At 40.8% G+C, this 20,231-nt stretch overlaps 2 protein-coding genes across 2 annotated transcripts; both read left to right on the forward strand.

Moving 5' to 3' along the window:
* The first annotated feature begins 929 nt into the window (after positions 1-929).
* LOC106675711 (transferrin receptor protein 1) lies at positions 930-6,287 on the forward strand. Its single transcript, XM_014410894.3, has 16 exons — positions 930-1,125; positions 1,232-1,418; positions 1,509-1,734; positions 1,814-1,936; positions 2,367-2,462; positions 2,790-2,929; positions 3,028-3,179; positions 3,268-3,387; positions 3,529-3,614; positions 3,951-4,014; positions 4,467-4,534; positions 4,636-4,700; positions 4,814-4,907; positions 5,012-5,233; positions 5,490-5,648; positions 5,931-6,287. The coding sequence occupies exons 1-16, from the start codon at positions 945-947 to the stop codon at positions 6,171-6,173; spliced, it is 2,226 nt and encodes a 741-aa protein (XP_014266380.3). The 5' UTR covers positions 930-944; the 3' UTR covers positions 6,174-6,287.
* An 831-nt stretch (positions 6,288-7,118) lies between these two features.
* LOC106674511 (transferrin receptor protein 1) lies at positions 7,119-19,530 on the forward strand. Its single transcript, XM_014410892.4, has 18 exons — positions 7,119-7,376; positions 9,027-9,076; positions 9,737-9,974; positions 10,335-10,506; positions 10,633-10,858; positions 10,938-11,060; positions 11,645-11,740; positions 12,042-12,181; positions 12,280-12,431; positions 12,520-12,639; positions 13,690-13,775; positions 14,076-14,139; positions 14,269-14,336; positions 14,438-14,502; positions 14,616-14,709; positions 14,814-15,035; positions 16,715-16,873; positions 17,309-19,530. Exons 2-18 carry the CDS (start codon positions 9,044-9,046, stop codon positions 17,549-17,551), a joined length of 2,301 nt encoding a protein of 766 aa, XP_014266378.4. The 5' UTR covers positions 7,119-7,376; positions 9,027-9,043; the 3' UTR covers positions 17,552-19,530.
* The last annotated feature ends 701 nt before the right edge of the window (positions 19,531-20,231 follow it).

Consider the following 20,231-nt stretch of genomic DNA (forward strand, 5'->3'; position numbering starts at 1 on the left):
TGTCAGGGTTTCAGTGAAGTTCACTGAGACAAAGTCTACAAATGAACAAAAACACTTTACTGGTAGTTCTGTTGTTTGCTGGGTAATTTCCCCTGAATGTGTATTTTAGCCCGTCTTGTTTAGATTCCTGGCCAATTCTAGTCACACGCAGTGTCTGATAACTATTAATCTACAGTTAAACTTGACTAAGGAGATTAAAAACCTGAAAGACAAGTTTCATTTCGGTAAAAACTGAAATGGAGCTTTTTGCAATTCTGGAGAACAGAAAGAGTAAAAAGGTCCTTCCCTGCCCACCACCTCCTCTTTTAATATACAACAAATCAGGAAGCAGATCCCCACTTTCTTTTTGCCACCAAAGACGGTGACCATCCACCTTTTTTAGGCTCTCGGGAATCTCAAATAGTAAGTTCAGTTTATTAACTCTTGACGAGACTGTTTGACAAATTGTTGATATGATGCTGTTTTATATCAAATTGAATTGAATAATCTTTCTGCTTTATTTTCACTATTCAAGCAAATATTTGTTTGGATGGTTTTCTCATACATCATTATCTGTGATGTGTTTTGAGCACACAGGAAATATATGCAGGTTAAGAGACAAGTTACCTCAAGAAAAAGACTGGGAAGGTGAAAGTAGGGCTAGAAAGAGTAGATGATTGTGAAAGTGAAAGGAGACAGCTTTCCTGTGTTCATAGTTTTTGAGAGCCTGTCATCTGATTTTAACACAGCAAAAATGCATTTAAATGATGAGTTATTTGTTAGAGGCATGTTTATGAAGAAGGAAAATTACTTTTTTGACAGCGTGGGAAATCATAAGCTGGCCTTATGACTTATGATGTCGTTTGGAAAATACAGAAGTGATATATTCTGATTACCATGATTTTTTGTTTTTGTCAGTTTAACAGTAAACCACACTTCTACACATGATTCGACCTACCCAGAATATGGAAGATGACACCAGGCATGTGGAGATTATAGAGTCATCTGGCATAAATGAGCCGTTTGAGGTTGGAGATCACCTCAATCACAAGTCAAGCCGCAAACAATACGTCCCTCAAAAATGTAGATGTACACCCAAAGTCCTCTGCTTCATAGCAGCTGCTATCATCCTCGTCTTCATCTTCGGTAAGAAAGCAAGTTAAAAGAGGAAGCTGTGGTTTTGTAGTCAGTTGAGTCACTTAATTCAGTTGATCTGTTCCCATCCCTTATCTGGAATCACTGCCACTTTCAGGCTATTTGATTGGCTACCTGGTCCATCGGAATAAGGATTTGGCTCCCACCTGTGCAACCTCTGCTCTCCGTTATGAAGACGTTTCTGTCGCCCATGAGACCGGTGCTGCTCCCCTCATGGACTGGGATGATGTGAAAAAGCTTCTTGCTGAAAAACTGACTACATCCAGTATGGACGCTGTCCTTGGGTGAATAGAAGCTCCATGCACTGCACACATTTTGTTATGTGTGTTGTAGTTTTAACAGTAAGTAACCCGTTTTTGTTTTCCCTGTCACAGTCAGCTGACCAGTAGCAACCACCGGGCTGGTTCTCCTGGTGATGAAGATCTGGGAAACAAGGTGATAACAAAGTTTAAGGAGTACGGCATGAAGACCTGGACTGATGAGCACTTTGTCAAGGTTCAGGACCCCCCAGCATCTGGATACAACAGAATAGTTTTCAAGAACGGATCAGAGGAACGTCCAACGGGTTTCCTGTCCTACAGCGCCAGTGGAACAGCAAGGGTAATCAGAAGGCTAAATTATGAGTAGGAGAAATGTACAGTGACACTTGCAGTGACATTTCTGTTTCTGATGGCTCCAGGGTGCAGTGCTGTATGCCCATTATGGACAGGAAGATGACCTGAGGCAGTTAAAGGACATGAACATCGACATGAATAACAGGGTGATGCTGGTCAGAGCTGGAAGGATCAGCTTTGCTGAGAAGGTGGGTGGTTTCAAAATAAGATGGAACATCATTTGAACGAGACTTTATTCCCTGTGGTACTTGTCAATATTTGTAGATGTCCTCTGTTCTTAACCTTCAGTAGAATTCCATTAGAATTTTCGTGTGTGTGTTTCTGTACAGGCGAGACCTTCCGAACTATATGACCTTTTAAGATCTGCAGATTTATATTTTCATACTTTTCTCATAATCTTTCTCCTCCTTTCCTTCATCTGCCTCCTCCATCACTGCATTCTCCTTTGTCATCTCCATCTCATCCTCTTTCTCCCCAACTGAATCAGAATCATACTTTATTCATCGCAGAAGAAATTATGTTTTTACCATGAAACTTCGTTTTATATTATGTGATTCATTCGAATAATTTTACTGTTGGTGAACTTAGCTTCCCATTGCCTTGTTTCTCTGCTTATAGGTAGCCAATGCAGCCAAAGTGAACGCCTCTGCTGTGCTGATCTACCCAGACCCTGCTGATTACTCGATCGGCGAGAGCACTCCACTCTTTGGACATGTGAGTGAAGACAGTTTTTACTCCTCAGGTGTAAATCACCTGGGAAAATACTCAGATGAGTACACTGAAGGAAAGGTGAAGACTGTTGTTTAAATATGAAATGAGAGGACAGATGTTTGACATGTCGACAATACACATGTTGTGAAGTGCATTTAAACCTAGCACTGTTCATAAGAGGAAGTAGTTGCGCTTCCTCTACCAGTGCAATAATCTAAATGATAACCACAATAATAATGGGGTTCATGTGTTTAGTTTGATTAAAGCTACCTTTGAAAAGATGTCATGATCCACTCTAAGATCATCTTTTCATCTGTCTGATTCCCACAGGTCCACATGGGCTCTGGGGATCCCTACACCCCAGGCTTCCCCTCCTTCAACCACACCCAGTTTCCACCTGTGCAGTCTTCAGGCCTGCCAAATATTTTGGCTCAGACTATCACAACAGGCATGGGAATGAACATTCTGAGGTAAGACTCACAAACATCATACTGGTATCAGAAAGATGGTTGAAGCTTGTAATAAACAGGGCATCAATAAAGGGTTGATGTTTGTCTGCATCCCACAGGCAGCTCGGGGGTAGAACTCAGCCAAATGGTTGGGGGAGCATCAATAGACTCGGAGATGAGAGCGATGTTATTACTGTGGAAGTCAACAATGTCCTTACTGAGAAAAGGATAAATAATTTCTTTGGGGTCATCAAAGGCTTTGTGGATGCAGGTACAGCAAAGATGAATAATGAGAGAGATCCTGTGATCAGGAAATATGGAAACGATGCGAGTGATGAATGTCCTGTGACCGTCTGCAGATCGATACGTGGTCATTGGGGCCCAGAGGGATGCGTGGGGCCCGGGCTTTGCAGCATCAAGCGTGGGCACCAGCGTCCTCGTCGAGCTGGCGCGTTCCATCTCTGACATGGTGGAGAACGGTGAGCACCTGTCGGCAGCTGATGTTTGGTTTTTAATTTCCAAATAAAATGATCCTGGATGTACACTTCACGTCAGATACTGAGCAGCTAAAGAACATGCTGGCTTCATGAGTTTGATTAATTGTGTTTCCACTTTGATAGATGGATTCAAACCGAGGAGGAGTATTGTGTTTGCGAGCTGGAGTGCGGGAGAGTATGGGAGTGTTGGCGCCACCGAGTGGTTGGAGGTAAGAAGTGCATGGCAAAGTTTCAGATTAGCTGCATTTTTCTTTTACTCAACAAAAATAAATCTTCTCATTGTACTTTTTTTGCGATTTCCTTCATCTTTGGTGCTAAAAGAGACCCCCCCCCCAAAATGCATGAGATATCAATGGAAAGCCCAGGATGTTTTCTACTTCGTACATCAGGATTTCTTTTTAGGATAGCTCAAATAAGTCAAAAGATGTAGACCAAAAACAAATGCCCATTAAAGAAGACGTAAATGAATAGACTTATTCTGAGGAGGATAATTATTAGTGATTGTGCTCAGTCTCATTCATATATTGGATATTTCTTTGTTCCAGGGTTATCTGTCCTCTCTGAGCATGAAAGCATTCACCTACATCAACCTGGATGGCATTGTGACAGGTATTTACTTCCATGGATGCAGACTTCTTGTACTCATGAAGCTGGAATGTGCAGAAAATAGGTTTAAATATTAAAGAAATTTCTTCCAGTCAGAGAATGGTGCATATAATTAAATTTTTGCTTGATGCATAAAGTTAAAAGATTAAAACTAATAAAACAAGTTTTAAAAAGAGACTTTTCCATTTGATTACATTTTGTATGATGAATTATGCAGAAAAAGTAGAATTGGGCTGAAAGATCTATTGCTTTATCACCTATTCAGGTTGTAAATCGTGTTTTTAAAAAGTAACTAAGTAATTAATTACTTTTGAAAATAAGTAATCAGTAAAGTAACGGGATTATTTTTTTGGGGAAGTAATCAGTAATTAGTTACTGATTACTTTTTTCAAGTAACTTGACCAACACTGCTTATGTTTGAGGATAACTAAATATTAGTGGTCTTGTTATTCTAGGTCAGAATGGGTTTAAAGTAGCAGCCAGCCCGTTGCTGCACAGCCTGGTCCAAAACGCTCTGAAAGAGGTAACTCCACAGCTGATCTCTTCTGCAGAAATAATTCTGTTGGTCAGTTTTATTTGTAAAATAAAACAAGAGTTTAATCAAAGTATTTGTTTTCTTCTTAGGTGAACTATGACAAGGACAAGTCTCTTCTTTCTCAGTTTGGAAAGAACAACTGGGAGTCTGCTATGTGAGTCCGTCTAATTAAAGATAACAAAGTATAGCCAGTGATGATTATCACAGCCTTCTTGTTTGAAAGTAGGCTGTCATTCTCACTCTTCTTTTTTACGTTTGATTTTGAAGTCTGGAGCCTCTGAGGATGGACAGTGCTGCGTATCCTTTCCTCGCCTTCTCCGGCATTCCCTCAGTCGCTTTCAGATTCCACTCTGGAAGTTCAGTAAGTGAATTCTTCTGTACTACAAGTTCTTAAATAGTTTCTTAACTAATGCCAACTTTGTAGATCTGAGAGTAGTTCTTAAAACATCCTGTGTGCCTCCTCAGGACTACCCGCAATTTGGCACAATCCTGGACACCCGAGAAAACCTGAACTCTGTCACAGCCAGCCAGGTTCCTCAGCTGGCTGTGAGAGCGGGCCAGTTTGCAGGTCACATAGCACTGAGGCTGGTCCATGACCACCTGCTGCAGATGGACCTGAAGAAGTACAACCAGCTCATACGCAGCCACGTGGTTCAGATTAATGGGAAGGTCAAGGCTGTTCAGAGGGTGAGTGTTCACCAGTGTCCTTGTAAAAGAAGATAGTATTTACCTTGTTGAGAGCAGGGCTGCAGAAATCAGGAGCAACTTGACTGTTGTCGTGTTTTTCATCACTCAACTTAAATGATCAGTTTTGAATCAGTTTGTTTTGCCTGGTTACTCCTCTCATCATAGAAGACAAAGCTGTGGTCAGGTCTTGAATGTCCAGCTTACTAACTTGAGTTTGTGGGAGAAAAGTCATCCCTGCATGTTTGTGTGCTTGCAGATGCAGCCCCAGCTGTTGCCCAAAGCTCTGACAGTGAAGTGGTTGATCATGGCCTCTGGCTCCTACAGCCGTGCCTCTAGCGCGCTGGCAGCCGACATCCAGAACAGCGACCTGGAGGACATCGAGATGTGCCGCGTGATCAATGACCGCATCATGACGGTAAGGGGGAAAAAACTCAGTCTATCAAGTTTAGTTGATTTCACAAGCTGCCACCTCTGCTTTTGATGAGCTGAAATTACAACTTTAGTGATGGTTTAGCTACCTTTGGATCGTATATTAAGTGGGATACATCACATTTTAATCACAGTCAAGTGTAATAGTTGATGTAGGTAGTCTTCAGTGTCTGCTTTCTGCTTTTCAAAGGACGGGACTGTCCAATAAATTTGTTGATAACGTTGGTTTTTATCCAGCTCTTTCATGATGTCCGTCTTCTTGCTATAGGTGGAAAGGAACTTCCTGTCACCCTACGTTTCTCCCAGAGACAGCCCCTTCCGTCACATCCTGCTGGGCTCCGGTCCCCACACCCTCAAAGCTCTGACCAACCACCTCGACTCTTTGACGACTGCCGACCCCGACGCAGACGCCGAGCTGTTCCGCAACCAGTTTGCCCAGGCGACCTGGACCATTCAGACCTGTGCCAACTCCCTAGCAGGGGACATCTGGTCTCTGGATAATGAAATCTAGAAAAGTCCTTTTCCCTCCCTTGTTCATGGTTTGGCCCTCTTATTACAACAGGCAGTGCTGTTGTGATTAATCACCACGTTTTCAGTGGATATCTACTAAGTCATCATATTGTTTTCACAATGTTCATTTGTTAAAAGCGCCGTATGATGACAATAAGTCAATGACTTTCTATAGTTTACCATGAGGAAAACTGTTTTTTTTTGTTCTACTATTGCTGCTGCGGTGTTCAAACCTGAGCTTTATTTTTTTTTATCACTAGCTAAAATATCTCATACTGTGATAGATACAGAAATTTCCGATTGATTTTTACAGAAGCACCAGTGTATAAAGATTTGCAATAATCAGCGGCATTAAAAATAAAAACAACAACAACAACAACAAAACAACGCAAAGCCCTGATTATATGCATGAATTTAATAAAGTGATCTGAATCAAATACGAAACACATTTCCTGGCATTGGAGCTAATCTGTGCAGACCTGTCAAAGCAGGGGAGAAGGTCCTCAACCATGTGGCACTGAAACAGAACCCACGTGTTTATTTATTGAGTTATTTATTTATCAGTGGCAGGGGTCACTATAAATAGTTTTTAATCACCTTTCATATAAAAGTATAATTATCAGGAGCAGTAATTTCCAAAATGTTAATAACAGTAGGTAGTTTTTTTAATATTATGGTGATACTGTTTCCCATAATGTGTACATTCAGTACAAAACTTTGTTTTCGCACACGCGCAATGCGCCTGTTCAACTGAAGAAATTATTTGATTGGTTGAGTAATGTCACGTGGGATGGCTTATAACGTACGCGTTTAACCCGTTTGCTTCCTGTGTACGTCGAGTACCGTAAACACAAAAGAAAAAGCTGCGCACATTAAAAATAACCTTACCGTAAGTTCGTGGAAAGCTGCGCAGAGTAAAATATAAACGATCTGGTTCCACACAGAACGTCATCTGGGTCCAGATCCGGACCGCGATCCGCCCATTGCCTACTCAAGGGTTAGAATAAACAATGTAAATAAAAATATTGTCGTTAGAAAAGATTAGAGGAAGTATGTTACCACTGAGCGGTGACTCCAAACTCGTGATCTCGCCCTTTCACGCCCATTTCTTTCCCAACTGCGCTAAAGATCTTCCTGCTCAGAGAACTGTGTCCCCCGATTTATGATGCTGACATCGGTCACAGAGAGGCAACAGTCTGACACAGTAAGTTCGCCATGTAACACATCAGAGAGAATTTAGATAAGGATAAGCGTAAAAGTGTTGTGCATTTGTTTCATTTGCTCATTAATTTGGGAAAACACACTCTGGTGTAGTGTAGTCTGTGCCGTGGAAAGAGCATTATGTGGCTGTTTGATCACGACTATGTACTAATCAGATTAGTTTTCAGATCTATATTTCTCACTGTGTAAGACACGGTCTGAGTGACTACAACGACTCTACGTGGAAACAACATCAACACCCGTCCGTGTGCTGCACAGTTTCTGCAGTCATAGCGCGAATTGTTTTGACCTGGGAGCCGAGGTCGAGGTTTCAACTACTGTTTGCTGAGCAGAAAAAGTTTTATTTATTATTATTTTTGTTGTTGTTGTGCAATTCCTTTCGTAATTTCCCCTTAAATGGCCCACATGTCACTGCAGTATGAATGTTGCAGGGTTTTTTTCAGCTTCCATCTGTATTTTAACGACAAGAGGTGCATTTTACGCCCTCCAGTTTAGACTCATTGTCCACTTTAGTCACATGCGTTGTCTGATAACTTTGAATCCACAGCAGAATTCTGCATGTGCGTCCTCTATGACAGTCCTCAGCCAGCAGTGGAAAGCCTCTAAGTGGCTCTGCAGTATCACATATGAGTTAATGAAAAACAATCCTGAGTGATCAGAAACTCTCTTCTGTAATCTTGTCGCGGGTGTAGTGTTTATGTGTTTGACATTATGTGCACGTTTAACAGAAATAATATTTCTTCTGATAATGCACGTACCTGTAGATATGATAAGAACTGTACAGGGAAGCATTACTACATAAGACCCCAGACCCATTTTTACTTTCAAGAAAACTATGGGAGAGTCAGTGTTAAAACTTTAACAGAAACTTTCCTCAACGTGTAAAGAGGTTTCTTATGGGCTAAAGAGATTCTTATGATTAGCTTGTATAGATTCTGTCCCATAGCTTAAGCTCCTTATACAACTTGCCTTTGACTTCTTAACAGTGGAGGAATTATTATTTGATTTGTGATGAATCTGTAAGGTTACCCACTTCCAAAGAGAAGAACAGTCTGTACTTGTTATGGTATTTTCATTTTAATGAAAAGAGACACAACCACAAATCCACAAAAAAACACATTGCATAAAAGTTATAAATTTATTTGCATTTGTCATTGAGTGAAGGAAGTAGTTGATCCCCTACAAACATCCAGAATTCTGGCTCCCACAGATTTCAATCAAACAATCAATCAATTACAAGCACTCCTGATCGCAACTCTTTATGAGTATAAATCGACCCAGCCCACAGAAACAGTTTATCCATTCCTACCTCGCTACCACGATGGGCGAGACCAAAGAGTCGGTGGTGTCATTGTGTGTCGACCTGTGCAGGACACTGGCCTTTTGCTCCCCTGCCAGCTCTGCCTTTAGGATAAGAAGAATCGGACCAATGACAAGACATGGGATATATTCTTTGGATGTTCCTGCAAGTAAAAAGCAGCAACCCACTGCTCGCACTGTGAGGGATTTAAGTTGAATAAAAAGTTACATTCACGCACCACCTGACTTTAAGTCTCTTTGGAGGATAAAATGCCTGTCATTTAAAGACTTAAACTTGGCTGGAGTAGTCTAACTTTTTGGTTTATCTTCTCAGAATCCTCTGAAGCAGCCATGGACCAAGCAAGATCAGCGATATCCCAAATTGTAAGTATTCAGTGAGTGTTAACAAGCTTAGTATTAAGCTTGAATCCCCCCCTTTATTTATTTATTTTTCCATTTCCACCTCTTAACTGAAAGGTTACTTCAAATATACATTTCACTGTGCAGTATTTCCTTTGGCACAGGGACACTCTACCAAAATCCAATTCACAAACCAAGACACTTTTCTCTTGGGGGATAATACAAACTAAATCCAAATGGAAAATCTGAATCTAACTTACCACCTACCGCATGTAGCGAATCACTAGCCTGCTAGTGCGCTGCACTGAAACTGCTCTGGTGTAATGACTGACCTGCTTAGAGGAACTGTCGAGGCCGAACACAAGAACTTCAGTTTTTGGCACTGAGATGGAGGAAATTTGAAGACTTTCAATCAGTAATGACAGTGAAACATTCACTGAGGCAGGAGGGACTGTTGAGGCTTTTGGATTAACAGAAAAGTAAAACAGTGTATCGTCAGCATAGCAGTGGTATAAATACCTTTGAAACTGTTTAATCGAAGACTCGTGGTAACATATATTAAGAAAACAGAACTGGATCAGTGGGCATGCTGTCTATGATTCCCACCCAGGTTCTATATTCTTTGGTAGTTACTGAAATAATATGTTTTGCTTACCCTGACCTTTTCTGTTTCTGTTTTGTTAGTTTAACAATGAACCACACTCCTACACACGATTCAACTTGCCTGATAATATGGAAGGTGACACCAGCCAGGTGGAGATGATACAGTCGTCTGACATGAATGAGGAGGTTGGGGAGAATGGCGACGAAGGCCACCTTAGTCACAAGTCAAACCGCCAACCACACGTGGCTCAAAACTTTGAATGTACAACCAAGAGCCTCTGCTTCATGGCAGCTACCATCGTCTTCACATTTGTCATTGGTAAGAGAGGGAGAAAGGCATAGTTGGCATATTTCTGTTTGTCTGAGGAGATGCATATGCCTAGAAAGTTACATTTTTTTTAAACATTTTCCATGTGTGTGTGAAAACTTACAAAGTATAATTTTATCATCTGAAAAACATAGCCCAGCTTTGACCTTGCATTCATCTGAGCAACAATTTGACAGTTTATAGCCATGAATTTAGTCTGGAGGTGTAAGCGCTGATAGTGTACAAACTTTAGGTCTCTTGGTCCCTCACTGGTATTTCAAAATGCTGACTCTGTGCTATGGTCTGGTCTTGGGTGTGTTCCCTTTCCTTATTAGTAATTGTTTCCTCATTTTAAATGACTACCACGTTCAGGCTATTTGACTGGCTACCTGGTTCATAAGAATAAGGATCTGAACTGCTCCTGTGCACCTTCTGAAGATGATATTACCCATAAGACTGGTGCTGTCCCTTTCATGGACTGGGATGATGTGAGAAAACTGCTTGGTGATAAACTAAATACATCCAACTTAGAGATTGCACTAAGGTGAATAGAAACCCCACACATTGCATGTACAGTGCTGTACAAATTTTATGTGCATTGCAGTTTTAAATGAGAATAACTGGGCCCTGTTTTCTTGCCTCCATTTGTTTTCCCTGTGTTCGTTCACAGTCAGCTGACCAGTAGCAACCACCGGGCTGGTTCTCCTGGTGATGAAGATCTGGGGAACAAGGTGATAAAAAAGTTTAAGGAGTACGGCATGAAGACCTGGACTGATGAGTACTTTGTCAAGGTTCAGGACCCCCCAGCATCTGGATACAACAGAATAGTTTTCAAGAACGGATCAGAGGAACGTCCAACGGGTTTCCTGTCCTACAGCGCCAGTGGAACAGCAAGGGTAATCAGAAGGCTAAATTATGAGTAGGAAAAATGTACAGTGACACTTGCAGTGACATTTCTGTTTCTGATGGCTCCAGGGTGCAGTGCTGTATGCCCATTATGGACAGGAAGATGACTTCAAACAGCTGAAGAACATGAACATCAACATGAATAACAGGGTGATGCTGGTCAGAGCTGGAAGGATCAGCTTTGCTGAGAAGGTGGGATGCTTAAAAAGATGCAAAAGTTGTATTAGTAAACTATTCAAACAGGAATTATCTTTCCTGGGGTGACTTGGGTAATATCTGTGCGTGTTGTAATTCCTTGCAAATCTGTCATGTCCCTAAATTGCAATTTGAAAATGTCAAAATATCAAACAGAAGTTTTAGTCCAGTTTAAATCTGGTTTTGGTTTTGTTTTTTGTGTGTGTGTAAAAAGCTTTCACTTCTCTACACTTTTCTTCATCCTCTTTCCTGCATGAGGCTGTGATGAAATAAAGCTCGGAGAACATTTTGTGCATAAATTCAGGAGAGACTGTTTTGCTAAATGGCACAGATTCACACATAGAAGTGACATGTTTAAATCTATCAGATGAACAGGCTTAATATGTGGCAGCTGATGTGACAGGGTAGGCAATAGGGTACTTTGTAAATCTGAGGTCATACTAGTGATACCAGTTTAGTGATTGTGGGACTTAAGTTTACTTCTTTTTGCATGAAACACTGCAAAAAGATGGATGGATTCATGCAAAAATCTTTACTGTTGGTGAACTTAATTTTCCATTGCCTTGTTTCTCTGCTTATAGGTAGCCAATGCAGCCAAAGTGAACGCTTCTGCTGTGCTGATCTACCCAGACCCTGCTGATTACCCTATTGGAAATGATACTTCACTCTTTGGACATGTGAGTGAGGGCAGTTTTAAAATGTCTTGGAATAAAACCCACTGAAGTGCTCTACGTGCTTAGTTTGTTTGATGTTCTCAAGATTCAAAGAATTGGAATGCAGTGGGAGCTTTTCTGGAGTTTTGAGCAAGTGAGGGTGCTACCATTGCTGGTAGGTTCTGTAGAAGCATAGACAAAAAGACAGACAGGGAATATGAAGACTGATTTGACATGTATTACAAACTCTAAAGTCTGTAAACCTAATACTGTTGCTAAGAGGAAGCAATTGCACTGCATTGTGTTTTTCTTCTGATTCCCACAGGTCCACATGGGCTCTGGGGATCCCTACACCCCAGGCTTCCCCTCCTTCAACCACACCCAGTTTCCACCTGTGCAGTCTTCAGGCCTGCCACATATTTTGGCTCAGACTATCACAACAGGCATGGGAACCAAAATTCTGAGGTAAGGCTCACAAACATCATACTGGTATCAGAAAGATTGTCGAAGCTTGTAATAAACAGGGCATCAATAAAGAGTTGATGTTTGTCTGCATCCAACAGGCAGCTCGGGGGTAGAACTCAGCCAAATGGTTGGGAGGGCATCAATAGACTCGGAGATGAGAGCGATGTTATTACTGTGGAAGTCAACAATGTCCTTACTGAGAAAAGGATAAATAATGTCTTTGGGGTCATCAAAGGCTTTGTGGATGCAGGTACAGCAAAGATGAGTAATGAGAGAGATCCTGTGATCAGGAAATATGGAAACGATGCGAGTGATGAATGTCCTGTGACCGTCTGCAGATCGATACGTGGTCATTGGGGCCCAGAGGGATGCGTGGGGCCCGGGCTTTGCAGCATCAACCGTGGGCACCAGCATCCTCGTAGAGCTGGTGCGTTCCATCTCTGACATGGTGGAGAACGGTGAGCACCTGTTGATACTTTATACATGCTTCTCTTAGGCACTATCATGGGAAAGCATATCATTCATTTTCATTGCTATGCAAAGGATACCCAGTTTAATGTATCAGTGAAGCCAGATGGCACGCACCAATTAGTTGAACGACAGGAATGTCTTAAAGCCATAAAGACCTGGCTCTAACTTCCTGCTTCTAAATGAAAACCAAGGCTATCATACTTGGCCCTAACAATTGCATTGTCTTGGAATGAAATAAAACTTTTAGATATCTTGGGGTTGTTTTTGACCAGGATGTGTCTTCAGTTGTTTCAAAGTGCTGGACTGAGAATACTGACAGGGACTAGAAAGAGAAAACATTTCTCCGATACTGTCTTTGCTTCACAGGCTTCATGTTAAATCCTGAATCTTATTCAAAAACCTTAACATTCTCAAAAAAGGTCTTGAATAATCAGGCCCCATCTTATCTTAAAGACCTCACAGTTTGTAATTACCCAGGCTGAGTACTTGACTCTCAGTCTGAAGGCCTACTTGTGGTTCTCACAATATTTAAAAGGAGAATGGGGGGGCAGAGCCTTTAGCTTTCAGGGCGCTCTTCTTTGGAACCAACTCCCAGGTGGATTTGGGAGACTGACACCGTTTCTACTTTTAAGATTAGGCTTTAAACTTTCCTTTTTGCTACAGCTTATAGTTATGGCTGGATCAGGTGATCCTGAATCCTCCCTTAGTTATGGTGCTGTGGGCCTCCCATGATGCACTGAGTGCTTCTTTACCCACCTCTTTTTCTTCCTAATTTTTCTTGCTGTTAAGAGGGAGTTTTTATTTTCCACTGTCACCAAGTGCTTCAAGTCTGATTGTTGGCGTGTTCTCTGTTTTACCTCTTTAGCTTGCAATTTGGCTGTATATAGATAAAACTGAATTGGGGAAAAAAACCAAATGAATACGTAACAGTAATGAAATTGATGTAAACTTCACATCAGACGCTAAAGTTTGTCACTGAGCAGCTAAAAAACGCGCCGGCTTCATTAGTTTTATTAAATGTGTTTCCACTTTGTCAGATGGATTCAAACCCAGGAGGAGCATGGTGTTTGCCAGTTGGAGTGCAGGAGAGTATGGGAGTGTTGGCGCCACCGAGTGGTTGGAGGTGAGAAATGCAAGGCAAAACTGCATTAATAATGAGTGTACTCTGTTCATGTAAATACACGCTATAATAGCTTAATTTTTCATGTCATATATTCAACAAAGTGATGGAAAAATTTCTCAGAGATTTTGGTTCATATTGACACAATAGCATCAAGCATTTGCTGCACAATTGTTCAGTTTCATCTCACATCTGGTTCATGTCTACATGCATAAATTGGCTTATTAGAGAGCAAACATTTGAAAAGATGTACCTAACAAAGTGGCTGAGTATAAATTTATTTTGGCTATTTCTTTGTTCCAGGGTTATCTGTCCTCTCTGAGCATGAAAGCAGTCGCCTACATCAACCTGGACGGCATTGTGACAGGTATTTGCTGCCATGGATGCAGACTTCTTGTACCCCTGAAGCTGTTTAATGTCAAACTTTTACAAACACATGCAAAAAGCATCACTTATGTTTGAGGATAACTAAATATTAGTGGTCTTGTTATTCTAGGTCAGAATGGGTTTAAAGTAGCAGCCAGCCCGTTGCTGCACAGCCTGGTCCAAAACGCTCTGAAAGAGGTAACTCCACAGCTGATCTCTTCTGCAGAAATAATTCTGTTGGTCAGTTTTATTTGTAAAATAAAACAAGAGTTTAATCAAAGTATTTGTTTTCTTCTTAGGTGAACTATGACAAGGACAAGTCTCTTCTTTCTCAGTTTGGAAAGAACAACTGGGAGTCTGCTATGTGAGTCCGTCTAATTAAAGATAACAAAGTATAGCCAGTGATGATTATCACAGCCTTCTTGTTTGAAAGTAGGCTGTCATTCTCACTCTTCTTTTTTGTGTTTGATTTTGAAGTCTGGAGCCTCTGAGGATGGACAGTGCTGCGTATCCTTTCCTCGCCTTCTCCGGCATTCCCTCAGTCGCTTTCAGATTCCACTCTGGAAGTTCAGTAAGTGAATTCTTCTGTACTACAAGTTCTTAAATAGTTTCTTAACTAATGCCAACTTTGTAGATCTGAGAGTAGTTCTTAAAACATCCTGTGTGCCTCCTCAGGACTACCCGCACTTTGGCACAAACCTGGACACCCGAGAAAACCTGAACTCTGTCACAGCCAGCCAGGTTCCTCAGCTGGCTGTGAGAGCGGGCCAGTTTGCAGGTCACATAGCACTGAGGCTGGTCCATGACCACCTGCTGCAGATGGACCTGAAGAAGTACAACCAGCTCATACGCAGCCACGTGGTTCAGATTAATGGGAAGGTCAAGGCTGTTCAGAGGGTGAGTGTTCACCAGTGTCCTTGTAAAAGAAGATAGTATTTACCTTGTTGAGAGCAGGGCTGCAGAAATCAGGAGCAACTTGACCATTGCTGATATATCAGTATTGACATTGATACAATGATGCCAATAAAAGTTTTTAACAAAGGAAACAGAGAAGAGAGAAACACACTTCGACCATGTTATGAGTGTTGATGTTACATAGTTGGTCCACCAGAGGTCATTCTGAGACTTCGCTGTTGACAACATGTAATTGGAATGCTAGAAACACAACAACTATCTGATTACAAGCCTGTACTTCAAAGCTGGAATTCGTCCTATCCAGGTAACTCAAAGGTTTCTGTATTACAAAGAAGTTTCACTACTTCTTCATTTTTATTTATATAGCGTCAAATCACAACAGTCGCCTCAAGACAATTTATATTGTAAGGTAAAAACCTTACAATATTGCAGAGAAAACCCCAACAGTTAGACGACCACCTATTAGATAGCACTTGGCGACAGTGGGAAGGAAGAACTCCCTTTTAACAATAGAAACCTCTTGCATAACCATGATCAGAAATATGCTTTCTCTTTCTAATCCCTGTCAGTACTCTGGCTGCAGCATTTTGGATCAACTGAAGGCTTAATTCCAGTAGTCCAACCTAGAAGTACTAAATGTATGAACTAGTATCAACATTACTTTGAGAACGATGTTTCTAATTTTAGAGATATTGCACAAATGCAAGAAAGCATTTTGTTCAATATACACACTGCAGGACATTTGCTGGTCAAAAATGACTTCAAGATTCCTCACAGTGTTACTGGAGGACAAGTTAAGCCATCTATCCTAATGGCATATCCCAGCTACCATGGGGAAGTATACCTTGACCAGGTCCACAGTCTGTTGCAGGGCTTGTGTAAGCATGTGTTATGTAAACAGAATTGGTCCTAACACAGAAACCTGTGGAACTCCATAATTAACCTTGGTGTGTGAAATAAGACTTCCCATTTACATGAACAAATTGTACTGTATTAGATGGATATGATTCAAATCAATGCAGCACACTTACAGCATGCTCTAATGGCTGAAATAAAATATTATGGTCAACAGTATTGAACGCTGCACTGAGGTCTAGCAGGACAAGCACAGAGGGCATAAGAAGATCATTCGTACCCTTCACTAAAGCTGTTTCTGTGCTGTGAATTCTGAAACCTGACTGAAACTCTTCAAATAAACAATTCCTCTGAGATGATCACTTAGCTGTTTTACTCTTTCAAGAACTTATGAGATAAAGGAAGGTTGGATGATAGAGATGTGATAGTGAGTCTGAGAGGTTAAGAGTTGAGATATTAGGTCTAAGTCACACAGCCTGGATATGCTGAGTTCGCTTTGGGCTCTGAGCAGAATCGGGCAAAGCGTAAACGATTAATCCAAGACTTAATTAGAGTAAAAGAAGATTATTTTGAAACTACATTTTTATTTTATTAATTAAGGACTCATTAACAACTACATAAAAAAGAAATGTTATATTTAGTTAAATGAAATCTATTTATCTAGTTGAAAGCAAGTTGAAGAGATGTAGAGTAACGTCACCTCTCTTACTCTTTTGCCCAGACTCTGGTCAGATCTTGCACGTCCAGTTACCAAATTGAGTTTATTGTGAAAACTAAATCACTCCTGCATATTTGTCTGCTTCCAGTTGCAGCCCCAGCTGTTGCCCAAGACCCTGACTGGGCAGTGGTTGGTCATGGCCTCTGGCTCCTACAACCGTGTCTCTAACATATTGACAGCTGACATCCAAAACAGCGACCTGGAAAACGTGGAGATGTGCCGCATGATCAATGACCGCATCATGACGGTAAGGCTTCCAACACTCAGTAATTCTTCCTGAGAAATTCTGTGGAAAATATGGATATATCTTAGCAATTGTTGCTGTTATTGTAAATATTTCCTTCTTTTGAACTGATAATTATTAATTCAACTGGTGAATCAACACAGCTAATGGGCTTATAAAGTGGAGACAACAATAAAGCTAAAGCTAAGCTGCTATCTGAGCTTTTGGCCAAAGGATTTCATATATTTTAGTGTGGTTTAGCTACTTTTGTGTCATATTTAAAATGGAATACGTCATATTTTATTTTACTGCATTACTTTTTATCTACTGTAAAGCGCAATAGTATTCAAGGTAGTTTTCTTTTTAGCTGCTAATTGCCTCCTTTTATATGACAGAAAAGTCTGGTGACCCAGAACACTTTTAACAAACTCCTCCATGTTCCTCCTCCTGTTACTATAGGTGGAAAGGAACTTCCTGTCACCCTACGTTTCTCCGATAGACAGCCCCTTTCGCCACATCCTGCTGGGCTCCGGCCCCCACACCCTCAAACCTCTGTCCAGCCACCTCGACGCTCTGAAGTCTGCCAGCCCAGAGGCCAACGCTGAGCTGTTCCGCAACAAGCTTGCCCAGGCGACCTGGACCATTCAGGCCTGTGCCAACTCCCTAGCAGGGGACATCTGGTCTCTGGATAATGAATTCTAGAAAAGTCCTTTGCCCTCCCTTGTTCATGGCTTGGCCCTCTTATTACAACTGGCGGTGTGACAGCCAGTATGATGGTGTGATTAACAGACAGTTTTTTAATGGATTTCCACAAAGTCATCACATCTGTTCCACAGTGTTCATTTTCCTTTTACTAAAATTTTCCATAAAACCAATATATGATATGTCATGATAGAAAATATGTGAGCCTTCCGCTAAAAAAAACTTGCACAAAGAAAAAAACAAATCTTGAATTTGAACCTGTGGTATTTTAAATATCACGATCTTCAATACTTTGGCCCTCATCATGTCACACCAATATCATAGCTACAAGCTACCGAGCACAGATGGTTGGTGTGCCAGTGGTTGGAAAGCGGTCCTGCCATCTGAATCCAAAGACGCTTCTGAGGCACCGCGTGTTGAACGAGTTGAGTGGTCTCATTTAGGTGATCCAGGTTTCACGTCCATACAGTAAGGGGCTGTTGACACAGGGCTGCTACACTTTGATCTTTGTGTGGTCAGTCAGCACTTTATTTTTACACACCCTGCAGGACAAAAAGGCCACAATAGTGTTTACCTTCCTGAGTCATCAACTGAGTTCCATATTAAGTGAGAGGGTAGTGTTGATGGTAGAACCCAGGAAAGTTATTTTAACTGCACGGGTGCAGATATTCATAGTGATGGAGGGAGGGGTGAGGCCATCTTATGCACAGATGTTCATCTTTTTTCTGGCTGACAGTGAGCCCAAACTACTTACACAAAGATTAGAGGATGCTTGTCAGTCTCTGGAGGATAGCCTCAGTGTGGGCCACGAGGGTAAAGAGCATCTCCCTGATTAAGTACTATCCTGACTTGTCTTCAAGCACAGAAAACAGCAAATGTGCCTATGACTTTGACCTTTTTGGGTAAGGACTAATTAGGATCTCATTGTGTGCATATTTAGCTAAAAAATGACAAATACTGTAGGAGGAGTAGCGATTATTGATTATGAAAAGATGGCCGGACAATGTATACCTCTGGCTTAAGCTCATCCTTTGTCCTATACCATGGAGAACATCAGTCCTTTGGCTGGATGAAATAAAAATGAAAAATAACCATCACAGTATCACTTTAGCAAAAGCATCTCAGAGTACCTGATATTAAAATCAGAGGCCAGAGCTTTTTCATGTGATGGATCATCTAAAGAAGCACAGTTTCTGAACCATCGTTTCAGGTCATGATAATTCACTATCATTACCAGCTGTTGCTAATGTCTGGATTAGCTGGGATGTCTTCTTGTCCAATATTGTCTGGAAAACTTTAAGCTAACTGCAGTGGTTTCATCCTGATTTGTTTGAAAAAAAAAATAAAGGTGGAACCTCACTCTTCTCTTTTTATTGCATTTGTTAAACCTGCTTCTGCTTGTTTCACCTTAAAGTACTGCAATTTTAGCTAAAATTGGAAGAGACCACTAGCCTCAACAGTGTAGGGGAGTAGGGCACGTGAAGTAATGGCTACTGTATTCTACCAAAGATACGATTTTACGACAAAAAATGCACTTATTTGGGTACATGGTTTCAAGGTGTACGGTTTAAGAGCCCATTTCATCCGGCCCAGCTGATCTGTTCCATCTTCAAGGTCTACTATTGAAGGAATTTTGGCTTTAAAGAAAGGAGTGTTACAAACACTTACCATGGCCACAGCATTGTGGTCCAGTATTATTTCCATAACTAATCACCACTCTACACTGTGGATTTAGTTTGAATGAATAAAACTACATTTTACCTTTTGATGAATTTGTTGAGATTTCCTTTGTTCCTTTTTTTTTGTTTCATGTCTCCAATGGAGAGCCGAGCTTCTGTATGCTGAAAGAGGTTCAGATAATTTTCTTGATTTCTGTTAAGATCAAAAGTTGGTGAACTTGGAAAAAAAATGTAAAATTCCTTTGTGCTTGCAAATTGTTAAAATATTCAGCTAAAAAAACAAATAAACTGTGAACACATTTTCTTGGCCTTACAGTTTTCTTCTTCAATAAACACAACTATTTGAGTTTTGCTTAATTATTCACATTGAGGTGTAGTAGAGGTGAGTGGACTCATCCAAATATCACTAGTATCGATACCAACACTGTTATTGGTATTGGACTGATAGTAACACTAAGTATGTAGCCCACTGAAGTGTGTTAAATGATTTAAAATAAAAATTAACCTCAAATGTGCAATGTAAAAAATGCCTATTTTATTTATAGCCTATGGAATATTTAAATGACCGAAGTCGAAAAACAAAGTTTTAAAATAAAAAAATTATATATTTTAAACTGAAGCATGTAAAAGATCCTCGATGGCGTAGAAAGATAAAGTAAAGCTGGAAATTGGCTGAATATGTTCCATTTAAATGTAAATTTGCAAAGTCTGACTTTATGCAACTTAATAGTTAATAAGTATTCATGTCAATGATTAATTAGTTTTTCGTTTCTTTTTTGTCTGTATTAAAGCCCATTCATTTAGTGTCCTTTTTCAAAATGATCCCGTAAACACAAAAAGCTGCTGTGACACAATTTGACCGGAAGATGGACACAAAGTAAAGAAATCGTTAGTGCATGATTTGGCATTTGTGCTTTTTCCAGCGTGTTCAGGCAGGTGAATCTAATTCAAATCGGACCGTCAGCGGCTCGTAAACGTTTTATTCTCAATGACTTTCGGAA

Source organism: Maylandia zebra, linkage group LG18 (genome assembly GCF_041146795.1).
Source record: "Maylandia zebra isolate NMK-2024a linkage group LG18, Mzebra_GT3a, whole genome shotgun sequence".
Taxonomy (NCBI): domain Eukaryota; kingdom Metazoa; phylum Chordata; class Actinopteri; order Cichliformes; family Cichlidae; genus Maylandia; species Maylandia zebra.

What these genes read in the sequence shown, in the direction of transcription:
- LOC106675711 (XM_014410894.3), top strand. Translation starts at nt 945, where the DNA reads ATGGAAGATGACACCAGGCATGTGGAGATTATAGAGTCATCTGGCATA. An exon ending in GCGCCACCGAGTGGTTGGAG is followed by an intron (nt 3,615 to 3,950) that starts GTAAGAAGTGCA and finishes TCTTTGTTCCAG; the next exon opens with GGTTATCTGTCCTCTCTGAG. An exon ending in CCTGGATGGCATTGTGACAG is followed by an intron (nt 4,015 to 4,466) that starts GTATTTACTTCC and finishes TTGTTATTCTAG; the next exon opens with GTCAGAATGGGTTTAAAGTA.
- LOC106674511 (XM_014410892.4), top strand. Translation starts at nt 9,044, where the DNA reads ATGGACCAAGCAAGATCAGCGATATCCCAAATT. An exon ending in CAAAGGCTTTGTGGATGCAG is followed by an intron (nt 12,432 to 12,519) that starts GTACAGCAAAGA and finishes GACCGTCTGCAG; the next exon opens with ATCGATACGTGGTCATTGGG. An exon ending in GATTCCACTCTGGAAGTTCA is followed by an intron (nt 14,710 to 14,813) that starts GTAAGTGAATTC and finishes GTGCCTCCTCAG; the next exon opens with GACTACCCGCACTTTGGCAC.